Source organism: Sycon ciliatum, chromosome 4 (genome assembly GCF_964019385.1).
Source record: "Sycon ciliatum chromosome 4, ocSycCili1.1, whole genome shotgun sequence".
In the NCBI taxonomy this organism is placed as follows: domain Eukaryota; kingdom Metazoa; phylum Porifera; class Calcarea; order Leucosolenida; family Sycettidae; genus Sycon; species Sycon ciliatum.
This window is the reverse complement of record NC_088646.1, coordinates 33176567-33190795: the sequence shown is the minus strand read 5'-3', so window position 1 is coordinate 33190795 and position 14229 is coordinate 33176567. Positions and strand designations below refer to the sequence as shown.

At 46.7% G+C, this 14229-nt stretch overlaps 2 protein-coding genes across 2 annotated transcripts; one reads left to right on the top strand and one right to left on the bottom strand.

Moving 5' to 3' along the window:
* LOC135815750 (glucosamine-6-phosphate isomerase-like) lies at positions 1-4651 on the bottom strand. Its single transcript, XM_065329086.1, has 5 exons — positions 4410-4651; positions 3625-3909; positions 2723-2907; positions 2065-2278; positions 1-713 (listed from the first exon to the last, which is right to left on the bottom strand). The coding sequence occupies exons 1-5, from the start codon at positions 4531-4533 to the stop codon at positions 661-663; spliced, it is 861 nt and encodes a 286-aa protein (XP_065185158.1). The 5' UTR covers positions 4534-4651; the 3' UTR covers positions 1-660.
* Positions 4652-4941: 290 nt separating this feature from the next.
* Positions 4942-14203, top strand: LOC135815749 (adenosine 3'-phospho 5'-phosphosulfate transporter 2-like). Its single transcript, XM_065329085.1, has 10 exons — positions 4942-5521; positions 7809-7927; positions 8209-8305; positions 8541-8598; positions 9654-9761; positions 10348-10445; positions 11363-11455; positions 12112-12223; positions 12888-12957; positions 13391-14203. Exons 1-10 carry the CDS (start codon positions 5276-5278, stop codon positions 13545-13547), a joined length of 1158 nt encoding a protein of 385 aa, XP_065185157.1. The 5' UTR covers positions 4942-5275; the 3' UTR covers positions 13548-14203.
* The last annotated feature ends 26 nt before the right edge of the window (positions 14204-14229 follow it).

The following is a 14229-nucleotide window of genomic DNA, read 5'->3' as shown; positions in this document are numbered from 1 at the left end:
TGAGAGTGGAACAGATGAACTTGGTCCATGTCCCATGAGTTATCACAGCGCGTTGGTAAGTAGAAAAAAGTCCTTTAAGTCAGATGAAACCGCAATAAAATTCAGAAAAGTGACGAAGTTCAGCCGCAAGAATAAGTAAGTCAGTCCGGATGGAATACAACTAATGTGAGAGCTGGAGCGGAGGACGGCTACGTCTGCAAGACGCTGATGGAAAAGAAGAGCCGTATATCTAAACACCAGGGTGTACGTGCGCTCAACCAAATGCTCAACCAGGGGGACTAGAGGGAAACTAAAAATAACTTTGTTGTTCATCCTTGGTCAAGGGTAGCTGGCAGCTGGCCAGATGACGCAGCATTGCAGAATGTAGAGTCTGGAGCCAGACTGCACAGCACAAAAAAATAGCAGGTCTGCTTGCCGTGTTGCTGCAATGCTGTGAACACCGCCTGCAAGCAAGCAACTGGTCAACTAGCTGCAGACCAACAGCATGCCCACAGAACTACTACATGTACAGCTTAAAAATAAAGTCCCATACCGTCACCAATCTTGTTTTGCATGCTTCATCGCTATGTCACGTTCCTGATGCTGGAGAGCGGTGAGCAGCGCAGTAGAAAGCCAGACGTGTCCTGTAAAGCTCAGCGCAGGGGCCGCAGCAGCAGGTGACTAGGCATTATAATCCATGTCAGACGCGGTTGGCGTCCGCTTTGCTCCCAGGCCTGCAGAAGATGCAACAAACGGAGAAAAAAGAAAAAAGATGTTGTCAGGTTGGAGTTTATCTCACTGGCACTTTGAATAGGTAACTGGCGTGTTGTTGAGAATGACAGCGGCGGTATTGCGACTGAAAGTATTGGTTGGTTTAGTGCGCTCCGAAATGCCTACCAACACACACTGTTTCCCGCCGGGGAAAAAACAAGTTCAAGACTCCACGAGGAAAGAATATTTTGGCGCTGTATGTTCATAATTTGTGCTTGTCCCTGACACCCTTTGACAGCTACCTGACAACTAGTATGACAACTATCGTGACGTGTCTGGCACTCAAACAGCCACGCTAGTTTTCCAGTGGAGAATATACGTAGGGTGGCCAATGCCACACAGGCAGTGCATACTGGAAGACTGGAGTGGATGTTGTGAGTGTCTCACACCGCAAACTAGCTGCCAGAGAGCGGTCAGGTGGCTGGCAGCGGCACCACCGAAAATCTCGCCTGGGCAGTGGAAGTAGGAGTGCTGTACAAAGTAGGTTGTGGATGCCTGTGACCTTGCTAATGTTACACGATGCCTTGAGTGACAAGGATGAACAGAATGGCTAACAAGGACAAGCATCCCGCCAAGCACAGTCACACTACAGCATAGACCCGTTTATGGCCAAAAGCTAGACGTCCATCCTTTTACGAATAGACTGTAGTGGTCTCTCTATTTCGTAGTGTACAAGCGTGTGCTGGGTTTTCGCAATGGGCGTGCACCGAGCTGGAGCCGGATTTCAATCGCCACCAGTGTGCTTTGAACATGCTTCATGAACAGCACATGATATCCCAGTGCAGATACCGGCTCACATTATGGCATGTAACTTGTCTGGATAATTGGAAGCATTCGGTTTTGTAAAATATCATATACATAAGACACTTGTTATGAAGTGACTTGCAATACAAGCATGTACATGTACGTGCACCGGTAATGGGTGCAATCTACAAAGTGCACAGTCACACGTGACACAACAAGAAGCGATTTAAGTCAGAGCAGGAACAAAAACCAATATATTTAAAAAATTACTAATAATCTTCTTCAGACGACAAAATTTTCACTCAACATTTTTTGATTTTCAAGGAAATTGAAGGTTTTCAAACTGATAGAAAATGGTTCAGATCACAACCGGAATATGTCCAGAGCACTAGTGGGAGCACTCACTATGAAGCAAAGGCCAGCCTCAGCTAACTACACAAGCAGCATGGAAACATAGGACGGAGAGAGTGAGAGAAGGGGGGGGGGGGGGGAGAGAGAAACAGAAACAGAAACAGAAACAGAGACAGACAGACTGAGAAAGAGACTCAGAGGCCTATGTTCTACGCGTACCGTCTTCAGCGACCAGTTCGTTGTGGATGGACATGAGGCCCTTGAAGTACTTGACCGTCTTGACTCGTAGTTCAAGCGTTGCATCCTCATCACAGACAAAGGTGGCATGTTCATGCTGCTGGAAAGCTGACACAGTCCACATGTGACTGACTCCTTCCTCAATCGCCTTGTACAGAGCAAATGCCTTGTGGGCACCAGTGATGATAATCATGACCTGAAGAGTGATGCACAACAAAAACAACACATGTGCACGTGTACACGTATGTACACACACACACACACACACACACACACACACACACACACACACACACACACACACACACACACACACACACACCACACCACACACACAGAAAAATCACATCAGGAGTACCACCACCTATCGTTTTTCAGCCTAATGAACTATAATTCCGAAAGACGTGTCCGAAATAATTGCTTTCTTTCCTCTAAATTCTTTGAACAGGCCATACTCTCGGTTCGAATAATAGGGTACAACCACTGTACTAGCGAAGGCTATGTTGAGAATGTCAAATACTGCAACATACCACAGTAAACCAAGACAAAATTAATCAATATGATCTGGCACTGGCACGACTAGACAACGACCAGTGAGCCAGTGCAATGATACAGAGCTGAAAGGGTTTAGGGCACTAACCTCCTTTGCGTCCATGACGGTGCCGACGCCAACTGTCAGAGCACTCTTGGGTACCTGCGATAGGTCGTTATCGAAGAAGCGCGCGTTCGCGATGATCGTGTCCTGGGCAAGTGTCTTGACTCTGGTGCGTGATACAAGTGACGATCCAGGCTCGTTGAAAGCAATATGGCCATCAGGACCGATGCCTGCAACAAGAAATCGAAAAGAGGAATATTTATAAAGCTGAGATGGAAATGAGAGTCCTCCAGCTCTGTAGAGTGCTCAATATTCATTTGAATAGGGCTATCTTACACACGTCACAGAGCACCACGCATCATTCGTTGAAACGTCAGTTGTCTGATGACTGCCTATGGGCATGAAACTATTAGTTGCAACGAACGATGCTTGGTGCTCTGTGCCGTGTGTACAGCTGAGATATGTGATATTGGTTGCAATAATTAGAGAACAAGTTGGCTGCATCCGGCGATGGAGCTCACACTTCCTGCCAACTACTAGTAGCTGACAATTGCCAGGCTTACGGAATGTCATCCCGAGCATCGGAGAAGCGTGCTGAACTTTCCACTCGGCAAACATACGGGCAAGCACAAGCTCTCTAACATTGGGAGCAGGAAACTTCTTTAAAAAAAAACTAACTTACTTCCTCCAGAAACGGAACACTTTGTTATTTCCATCTACCTGTCAGTTCTTTTGAATTGAGCTTTGAGGAATCAAGCGATGGTGACTCCAAGTTGACACGATTCTTGAGCACAATAACTCCTTAGAATGTGAATAAAACATTTGTGGAGTTTTGTTTCCGGGGGAGGTAAATACATTTGTAACCACTCAAGGACAAAAGCATGAACAGACTGGGCCAAAGCGATACCGATACATTCTGACACTCAAGGGACAGTGTGCTAACTAACCTCCGATAAACAATTCCACCCCACCAGCAGCAGTGATAGCAGCCTCGTAGCGGCTACACTCGGCCTCGAGGTCCGTAGCGTTGCCGTCCAGCAAGTGAACATTCTCTGGCTTGATGTTGATGTGTGCAAAGAGGTTAGTCCACATGAACGAATGATAGCTCTCCTGATGATCACGTGCAATGCCAACATACTCGTCCATATTGAACGTGATAACATGCTCGAAGGACAGCGCGCCAGCCTTGTGATACTCTATCAGCTTCTTGTACATGCCCTTGGGTGTCCCGCCTGAACAAAATGCACAAGGACACAAGTGCATGCACACAGACATGCACATGCACATGCACACACACACGCATGCACGTGCACACACACACACACCATGTACCATGTACATGAAGAAACGGTCGGAAGCTGTTTGTGTCAAAATTCGATAATGTAGAGTGGCGTGTGGTGGACACCAGTTCTATATGCCGCGATCAAGTGTATTGTTGCAAATTTGTGCCAAATAACATCTACAGCATGTTCACCATTGCGTTTCAAGGCATGGCAGAAACTCCCTCCACTTTATAGAGTCTATTGACCTATAAAGCAACTGACTGAAATGAAGAATGAAAAGATGTCTGTACATGGTGGAATCATGCCTGAGAAAGGAAACATCCCAACACGTCACCGTGCATCTACAAGTGAATGCGTTTCATCAATGACTATGTGCTAAATCTTCAAAATTTACATCAGCTTCATCCATTACGCTTCAATGTGGAGACGTCAAACCTGGTATGCCTTACCTGTTGGCAAGCCCAAGACGAAAGGTCGCTTCTCAGTTGGCTGGAATGCGTTGATCCGGTTACGCACATATTTCGCCGCCCATTCACTGGCCCTATCATAGTCTTCCAGGATCATTAGCCTCATCTTGCCACGCCAATACACACAGAAACAAACTGTAGAATTGATGCTGAAAGTGTTACGAGTTCGAGTACATGTACAATCAAAAGTCAACAACAATAGCTTTGCTGAAAATAGATACGCATTTTTTAGCTGTCGATGTCACAATTTTTTTGTCTCCCTAATTCACGTGTTCAGTGATTGTTTTTGAAAAGAGACTGGGAGTAGTACTGTAGGGAGCCCTACACATATGTGTAGGGCTCCCTGGTACTACTAGTACTAGTAGTACTAGTAGTAGTAGTAGTACTACGTGTACCATGGTGTACGGTAGTCCCGTTATTTGACACGTGGAGTTGGAAACACGACGTCGACGATCGATCTGACTTTGAAAATGTAGAATGACATTTCAGTGAAAGAGAAGGTTGTACATGTATTGGTAAAATAATAATTATTAGTTCGTGCCATTGCACTGCAGGGCATGGCCGCATGGGCTGGTACGTATTGCTCTTCTGCCGTTCTGGGATTTACTACTTCAAGTAGTCATACTACTAGTGGTTTGCAGCTTCTCTAGTTTTGTCATTTTTGTTTCACGCTGAGATTGTGAATGTGAACGTGATGCCCTGGTTCATTTATTGTCACTATTGATGAAACTTATTATCGATTCGGTGGAACTCGTGAACAGTGATCTGCCATGCCATCTGTGGAGCCGCCTCAGCCACGATTGTTGTAACCTTGTAGGTCGGCTGTGCCCTGCGTACAGGGTTTGTCTATGCCTGCACCGGCCGCGTATTATCGGACTGGTCCTGCAGCCCGTTCTGTAGAGATAATGGTGAAAGCTGGGCAGGATGCTAGTAGCTCTTTCCAGAACAATAGCGCGAGGGACAATGCGAATGGGGAGGGAAACAAATCTGAGCCACTGCTCGGAGTTCGAATGGAGACGCTGTCCTCCACCAACCAATTCCTGTTCTGTACCGCTGGAATACTCTTCTTCTACATGATCTATGGTTATGTGCAGGTTAGTCAAATGGCTGACAACTGACTTTCCATCATATCTATAATGTAGTGCAGTGGCGAATCCAGAGAGGGGATTCCAGTTCTACTGAATGCCTCAGTGCATAATCATTTATAATGGAATAAGATGATTTGGAAGGGCGGTACGCGGTAAGGTGATAAGAATTTAAGAATCACAATGAACAGACAGGCACGCAGCACTGCCGTCGGAGGTGGGCTGGCCGGGGGGGGGGAGGGGGGGTCTCCCCCGGGAAAATTTGAAAATTAGGGTGAAAAATCCTGCGTTCCGGGCGTGGTCAGGCAAAAAAGTGGTCCGACCAAAGCCGGACCGGCTGCTACGCCCCTGACAGAACCAATTCAGCTGGTTCTGTTCATTGCCGTTCTTAAAGGGGAAGTTAAGGCAAAAATTAAAATTTCACCAGTTGTAGTCTTCGGGGTGCTGAGTCGAATGGTCTTGGTCCGAGAAAGCTGAGACGCTCCCTTCCTACTTGAATCCCAATCGAAATCGCGCACTTCCACCGAAACTGGGTGACTGCGCCCCACTAGATGGGGATTTGTATGCAAAATGTCACTAAAAGCGCCATTTCGTTCTTATAAAAGCACGGATGACAGCGATTGGCCCATATGTTGTAGTCTTTAGGACGCTGAGTCGACTGGTTTTGGTCCGAAAAGTCTGCGATGCAGCGTTCCGCCTTTATTCCCAATCGAACATGGTTGAACAAGTGGTCACGTGCTCCTGGGTGCCCAAATCACCTGGTCACCACGCCAGCAGGCGACACTTTCCCACCAAGGTTCAACTCGAGTGACAGGACTGCACCCAAAAAAGGTCAAACAGGCTAGTAAGTTGTACCCTGCAGGCACGGTGACCAGCTGACTGGTGAACGCAGGAGCACGTGACCGCTTGTTCAACCGTGTTCGATTGGGAATAAAGGAGGAACGCTGCATCGCAGCCTTTTCGGACCAAAACCAGTCGACTCAGCGTCCAAAAGACTACAACATATGGGCCAATCGCGGTCATCCGTGCTTTTATAAGAACGAAACGGCGCTTTTAGTGACATTTTGCATACAAATCCCCATCTAGTAGGGCGCAGTCACCCAGTTTCGGTGGAAGTGCGCGAGTTCGATTGGGATTCAAGTAGGAAGGGAGCGTCTCAGCTTTCTCGGACCAAGACCATTCGACTCAGCACCCCGAAGACTACAACTGGTGAAATTTTAATTTTTGCCCTAACTTCCCCTTTAAACAAAATTACGAGTATGATATTTAATACAGCAATGCGAGTGTGTAAGGGTTTGTTCACATGGTCTCGTTTGGAAGAGCACGACTCTTTTCTCTCGAGTCTTTTTCATGACTTCGTTTTCGAAAAGGAGGTGAGCTGAGGCTTTCACAATTTTCAGCCTGAGCGGTGCACATGTACTTTGGTTTTCTCAAAAATGTTTTTGTACAAATTTTTAGACGCTACCTAGACTTTGAACCCAGTACACCAAGGCTTCTCCGTGGAATGGCAGGAATAGAGAAAAAAGATGAAGAAATTCAAATCCTACGAAAAGGATGCTTATACTCAACTTGCGTAGTCACTGTGTTTGACTTAGTACATGTAACGCTGGTTTGTCCCATGCTGCTATTGCTCATCAGCTATTTAGTTGTTTGGAGTGGCACAGCATAGCAGGGTTTTTTTTCGGATGACCATAATTATGGAAATTGGAACAGCTTCACCAAATGCTGGTGCAAGTAAAGAGGATTTCTAGCTTGACTGGCAATCGTACGTGTGATATGGTGGTGATCTTTAGGGTGCGTTCGAATTGTCCTGATCACCTTTTCGAGGAACATCTTAGAAGAGATTAGTTGAAGTATCCCAATACTGTACAATGTAGAACCGTTGCTGTCAGACTCGCCACTTCCTTTGCAATTGTCATACTCACTGCAATGAGATTTTCCGAGCATGCCTCCCGCGTGATATTTGGCTTCCTTTGCCGTATGTGCAGGTTTTCTTGTAGGTTCTACGAGAAATGCATGCAAAAGGCAGTTTTCGCGGGGAATATCCCAAGCTCTTCTAAGCTAATCCACCTCTGCCAATGAATGAGATTGTGGAGTTGCGAGGAGACTTTCATTATCTGAAGAGGCCAATAAGCCACCTCAGAAAAACGGAACTCCTCGAACAGTCAATCACTCTCTCTCTGCCTCTCTCTCTCTCCCTCTCTCTCTCTCTCTCTCTCTCTCTCTCTCTCTCTCTCTCTCTCTCTCTCTCTCTCTCTCTCTCTCTCTCTCTCTCTCTTTCCTTCCCTTTATGCAGGAAGCATTGTTTCATATCAGTGGAATGAAATCACATGCTCTGTACCTCACCCTTGCCCAGTTTGCGCTCTATTCTTGCTTTTCGTATTTGGAGATGAGACTTCAACAACAGACAAGAAAGTAAGTCACCTGGAATGATATTTGGTGTTACTATAGATAACGTTACGACCATTCGTAATTCCCACTGCATGTTAAGTCACGAAGTGTCACATTGTGTGTGTGTGTGTGTGTGTGTGTGTGTGTGTCTGTGTGTCTGTGTGTGTGTCTGATATGCCTCCTGGCAACTTCTTGCAACTGCCAGGAGTACGCATTCCATGCTCAGTAACGTGGACTGCAAGTGCAGTCAATGCAATGCAGTCATATGTGAATTGTTCTCCTATTCTTCCTGGTGTCCTCTGCAGAATCCCGATTGAGACTTATTTATTTCTAGCCTTCCTAACTTTAGGCACCATGGGACTCTCCAATCTTTCTTTGGGATATTTGAACTATCCAACGCAGGTACGTGCTTAAAGTCACTATATTAGCGATTGTGGCCAAATGCAGAGTGTGAGCTTGTGAAAGTGATGACTTGACAGACTTTTACTTGATCCATGATGGGTGTTGGTTTCTAGCTTGTTGTGCCGCAGGCTGAGCACCTTTGCCAGCCATGTGTGCAACTATGCAGCTGAATGCTAGTGCGTGTGTGCAGGTATCAGACGTTGTGCACCCTTGTACACTCTGTCCCATCTTGCAGGTCATATTCAAAAGCTGCAAGCTGATTCCCGTTATGATAGGCTCCGTGATTATCGTCGGTAGGTGAAACTGTACCCCAGCCTAGGCACTTGCCCTCTACTCTGATCTCACTGTATCCCGGCCCAGGCACTTGCCCTCTACTCTGATCTCGCTGTACCCCAGCCTAGGCATTTGCCCTCTACTCTGATCTCTCTGTATCCCAGCCTAGGCACTTGCCCTCTACTCTGATCTCTCTGTATCCCGGCCCAGGCACTTGCCCTCTACTCTGATCTCTCTGTACCCCAGCCTAGGCACTTGCCCTCTACTCTGTTCTCTCTGTACACCAGCCTAGGCACTTGCCCTCTACTCTGATCTCTCTGTACCCCAGCCTAGGCATTTGCCCTCTACTCTGATCTCTCTGTATCCCAGCCTAGGCACTTGCCCTCTACTTGATCTCTCTGTATCCTAGCCCAGGCATTTGCTCTCTCGTATCTGAGCCTGAGCACTTGCCTTCTACTCTGATCTCACTCTTTGTACAGTCAGACCTCGCTTATCCGGTCCTCGTTTATCCGGATCCCTCGCCATCCGGAAGAAAATTGTTGGTCACCGATTTACAGCAATGCTATGCCCACACACAGTGTGTGTGTTCGATTATCCGGTTCCCTCGCCTATCCGGATATTTTTGTGGAAAACGGATGTGTGCGGTTAAGCGAGGTCTGACTGTACATTCAACACAGTGCCCAAAAGCAGCTACATGTACAAAAATTGTAGAGCAACTGCAAATAATCAATTTAATTGGAATCGTCATAGCGACGTGATGTGTTGTGTATTCACCAGTTGTAATGGTTAGGTGGAGATGATGTGCATGTACAGCATGCATGCATGGCATTGTGTACTCTGCTGTGCGCAACTGCAGGGCCTAATCAGTGAAGTTGGTGTCGAGTTTTCGCATCTAGGGATGCAACCAGTCCTTTCGGGTCAAGTCTGTGTTTATTTTCTTTTTATTATTAAAACCAGGCGACTGTTTTTTCTGCCTCGGTCAGAGAGATCACTTATCTACTTGCCAACATTCTGCCGTGTCCTTGTTTACCAAGTCTTCTCTATAATTATAAACATGTTTTCTTACATTGCACAGGCCGTCGCTATGGACCGATAGACATTTCGGCCGTAATGCTGATGTGCGTGGGACTGGCATGGTTCACGTTAGCCGACAGTGCTGTCTACCCGCAGTTCAACTACACCGGTCAGTTTGTTGTGTATGTGTCGGGGGGGGGGGGGGGGAGGGGGGGGGGGGTTGACATGATCCCGTGTTTTGCCTTGGATGGGACTGTGGCGGGGCGAATCGATATTTCGGCAGTAATACCCAGGGCGAATGAAAGTGCTTTCAGAGTTGTAGCCGAAGCAACGATAGCGTGGTGCTGCACCCCCTTCAAGTTGTCCAGCTTTATCCGCCCCCTGTCAGAATCGAACACATCACTGTACAGTGCATGGCTGGACTTGTGAATACCCCTGTTATCCCATGTGCAGCATGTGCAGCATCCACTACCTATACCTACCTGTATGCATGTATGCATGTATGTACTAACAAGAGCACCACTGCCTGGGCTGCTGGTTCATTGCTACAGCTGAGTAAAATAGCGTCAGCTAGGACGGCATTTTGTTCATAGTACATGTATTCTGTCGTGCGTGTAATTGAAAGCGTGTGCTAATGGGTCGTATAATAGTGGTAATGTGTGTGTGTGTGTGTGCGTGCGTGCGTGTGTGTGTGTGTGGTGTGTGTGGTGTGTGTGTGTGTGTGTTGTTTTTCCTGTTCCTGTGCACTATCGTAGGTATCTTGATAATCATGTTGGCACTGTGCGCTGATGCACTCATTGGGAACTATCAGGAGAAGGCCATGAAGCAGCATGACGCCGGCAACACTGAAGTGGTACGTGCCACCGCCACCGCTGCCGCCTCTCTAGACTGATAAACAGCACGATCTGTGCATGTACTTGTGGCAGTGGAATGCATGCTTGCCTGGTCACAGTGGTGCCATGTAGTGAGCTGTGCCCCTGCAAGCATTGGGCTAGCATTGTTAGGTCATGAGTGGGACGTGTAGCACCACAGTCGGGACCATACACTTTTAAACACCCAATGTTTCTTACCATAATTATTTTCCGGAGTAAAGGCGCACTTTAAACACCAGTAATTTACCCCGAAAAAGGTGGGTGCGGCTTTTACTACGATGGTCAAATTAACGATGATAAACAGGGTAGATGGCTGTATTTCGTGAAAATCTGGGTGCGGCTTATACTCCAGTGCGGCTTATCCTCCGGAAAATACGGTCCCTAGATTTCTCTGGTCTGGGCTGTAGATGATGCTATGTTGCACATAGTACATGATGCAGACAGTTAAACCTGTCAAGGTGACCACCTGCCTCAGAAGACCACTGTAACCAGGACCAAGGGATGCTATTTGCAGTCGCACGAACCTGCATGGGTAAGGAAACCAGCTGGCAACAGAGACTACATTTTGAAGGTCCCTTGAGCGGTCGTCAGGTTTCACTGTACTGGTGCTCAGCAGGACATGTGATGTGGCATTGTGGGGGCTAGCTTACAAAATGTGTTGCCTGATATGAGTTTCACTCCACTACCGTATCATGATCTTTGCCAGGCAGTGCTCGTTGCTCCCCGCACTACAAATGTAGCACTGCGCCTATCACGTGTTAGAGCTTGTCGCAAGTTAGTTTTGATCATGGAGCTGCAATGTATAACAGTGTGGTACATGATCCACGTGGAGGACTACGCACTCGCTAAGCCTGATGTGCTTTCCTGTTGCCTATCTCGCTTTTCCTGTTGTGTGTAGGTTCTATATTCGTATGGAATTGGATTTGGATATCTACTTGCTGGACTTGTTGGGACGGGCAATTTTCTGCATTCTGTGCAGTATTTTAACGAGGTATGTGGATCGTGTGTGTGAGAGACAGACACAGACACATGCACACACACAGAGAGAGAGAGAGAGAGAGAGAGAGAGAGAGAGAGAGAGAGAGAGAGAGAGAGAGAGAGAGAGAGAGAGAGAGAGAGAGAGAGAGAGAGAGAGAGAGAGCCCCTATCGCCCCATGCTCAAGTCTGCTATGTGTCCACATTGATCTTACTCGACTGTAAGCCACAACCCCTTCTTGCCTTCAAGATTGGCATAAAAAAGCTTTGGAAAAGGTACGACTTATATCGTGGGACGTACAGCAGGCCACAGCATCAATGGACTCTGTCAAGAAAAGATTTTTGATCTATGCAGTTCAGTATGCTTGGTCGATTTCTCCTCTTTTCTTTGTAATGATATTCATTTGTTCATCAGCGCTTTATTTAGTACATGTAGTGAATAGCGAGTAAATGGAGCAGTTTCCAGTGCCAAAGCACCCTTTCTGTTTGTGGTAGCACGGTTGTATAGAGTGCACCAATGTTTTATTGGCGGCCTATGTGGGTATGGATGTGCGCCAGGCTCCAAGGACCGGTTCATGTTTCAGTGAGTGTGGCGTGCGGCTGCGGACACTTGCTCTGACCAGAGTGGCTGTCTTGTTGTGTTTGTCCTGCTTCTGTCCTGCTTCTGTCCAGGACCCAGTGTGGAAGTATTCTCACGTAGCGCTCTACGCGCTCTCCGGGTATTTAGGCATCAAGTTTGTCTTGACGGCAATCAAACTGTTTGGTGCTTTAGTGGCAGTCACTGGTACGTGAACTTCTGCTTCTAGCATTTCTTTCCTTTCCTTTTCTTCCACTATGGTGAAGACAATTCCATTTTAAAACATTCTGATTAGAATGCGAAATACATCCAGTCATACCGTACTAACGCACATATAAGCACATGCGCTTATGAGTGAATTTTTGCTACGAATCCAATTTTCGAAAATGAAATATTTTCACCTATTAAAACGCGCATGCGCGATCAGAGTTCGTTTGTCAGAGTCGTTGTCACATGTTGTGTTTGACTAGGTCTTGTAGTGTCAGTTTCATGGTTCCTGTATGCTGTTTGCAGACTTTTAACCGTGATTGTGTCAAAGTGAGAATTTTGGTAGTGCTTCGCCTATAAGAGTATGCGCTTATAAGTGAGAGCGCGCTTATATCCGAATACAGGCACATGCGCTTATATCCGAATACAGGCACATGCGCTTATATCCGAATACAGGCACATGCGCTTATATCCGAATACAGGCACATGCGCCTATATGTGTGTTACTACGGTATGAGTCTCATGCAGTTCAATGGTTTGTGGGTGACTTTTATAAATGAAACTTGCTGGGATTTGCTCAGCAGCATTTTATTGAATGCGTCCAGCTTGTGTGATTGGTATGATGTGTGTGTCTGTGTCTATGTCTGTGTGTTTGTCTGACCAGTGACGACTCTCCGCAAGGCCTTGACAATGACGCTATCGTTCATCGTCTTCAGCAAGCCATTCACAGTCCAGTGAGTGTTTCAGTCATGTGTGTGCAGCGTTGTTTTTTTTAAATAACTGGATTGCAACGTTTTAGCATCAGCCCACTTTATGTGCGCCTGCCTATGTACGCTTACAGTTCAACTGATTATGGCCTGTGTGAAAGGGAGCGGTAAGCGTGAACTCTGTTGTGCCATCGTCGCCAAAAATCCGTCCAGTGCTGCACATGGTAGTCGGCTACCATATGCAGCACTGGTCGGATTTTTTTGGCAATGATTGTAGTACATGTACAGTGTACTTCAGAAACACTTCGTTACACTTGCAGTCTGTTCATTTGAACCTGACCTGCATTGCTGAGAACGTACTCGAGGCCACTTTTGAGGAATTACCATACGGAGAATTGGAGTGCGCTTTTCAAGAACGTGAAGACACATGGTGTGAATGGTTACCTTTTTGCCTGTGCAGGTATTTGTGGAGCGGTCTGATCATTCTACTCGGCGTCTCGCTGAATGTGTATGGCAAGAACCGGGCACGCATTGACCCACTGCTGCTACAGGTATGGCTGCGCTTTAGTCAGCGACGCTCCAAGGCACCGCTACCCGCCGATGTGCAGTCTGTATAGTAACGGCAGATCCCCGTGCAATCTGTAGCTCCCTGATCGCACCGAGCAAACGTAACGTTACAAGACAATCTCAGCAGTAGTGAAGCAACCCCACTCCGAACTCACCTTGTTCTGCGTTTATTTTTTATTTTCATGTGAAAACCAATATTTGTGGGTCGTTATCATCATCATCATTCCTTTTGTCACTTTAGGGTTCATCCGGCATTATTGAGAAATTTCACGGAACGAAAAAGCTTTGTTACGACCTACCCACGGCCGGCCACTCACGTTCACCCACAAAAACATTTGCACCCAAAAATCAATTGAAAACCAGAACATTGGCAACCTTTCTGGCATCAATAATTTCAGAGTGAAACTAATCTGGACCTGCCCGCCCATAATCGAAAGTTTGTGGGAGAAAAAAACATTTTTAAATTAAAAATGGACAGCCCCCAATATCTGCTACCGGTGCTCAATCCCTGGTTGATATCTCACTATTCTTATTACGTTTTTATTTCCCCATAGTATTTATTTCACTGGTCATGCTCACTAGTTCTTAGGCCTTGGGTATAGTTAGCATGTGCCCGATATAGCATGTACATACTCTGCATAGTGCTGTTTTTGTCGAATCACACGAGATGCTATCTTGAGAATCACTGGGATGGATGCAGGTGTGACGAATCTGATGGTCATGGAGTCTACT

Excerpts from the sequence above, each read along its gene's own strand:
- LOC135815750 (XM_065329086.1), bottom strand. The coding sequence starts at position 4,533 with ATGAGGCTAATGATCCTGGAAGACTATGATAGGGCCAGTGAATGGGCG. Across the intron at positions 2,908-3,624 it reads GGTGGAATTGTTTATCGGAG|GCATCGGTCCTGATGGCCAT; the intron begins GTTAGTTAGCAC and ends TTCTTGTTGCAG. Across the intron at positions 2,279-2,722 it reads CCGTCATGGACGCAAAGGAG|GTCATGATTATCATCACTGG; the intron begins GTTAGTGCCCTA and ends ATCACTCTTCAG.
- LOC135815749 (XM_065329085.1), top strand. The coding sequence starts at position 5,276 with ATGCCTGCACCGGCCGCGTATTATCGGACTGGTCCTGCAGCCCGTTCT. Across the intron at positions 5,522-7,808 it reads TGATCTATGGTTATGTGCAG|GAAGCATTGTTTCATATCAG; the intron begins GTTAGTCAAATG and ends CCCTTTATGCAG. Across the intron at positions 11,456-12,111 it reads CTGTGCAGTATTTTAACGAG|GACCCAGTGTGGAAGTATTC; the intron begins GTATGTGGATCG and ends GCTTCTGTCCAG.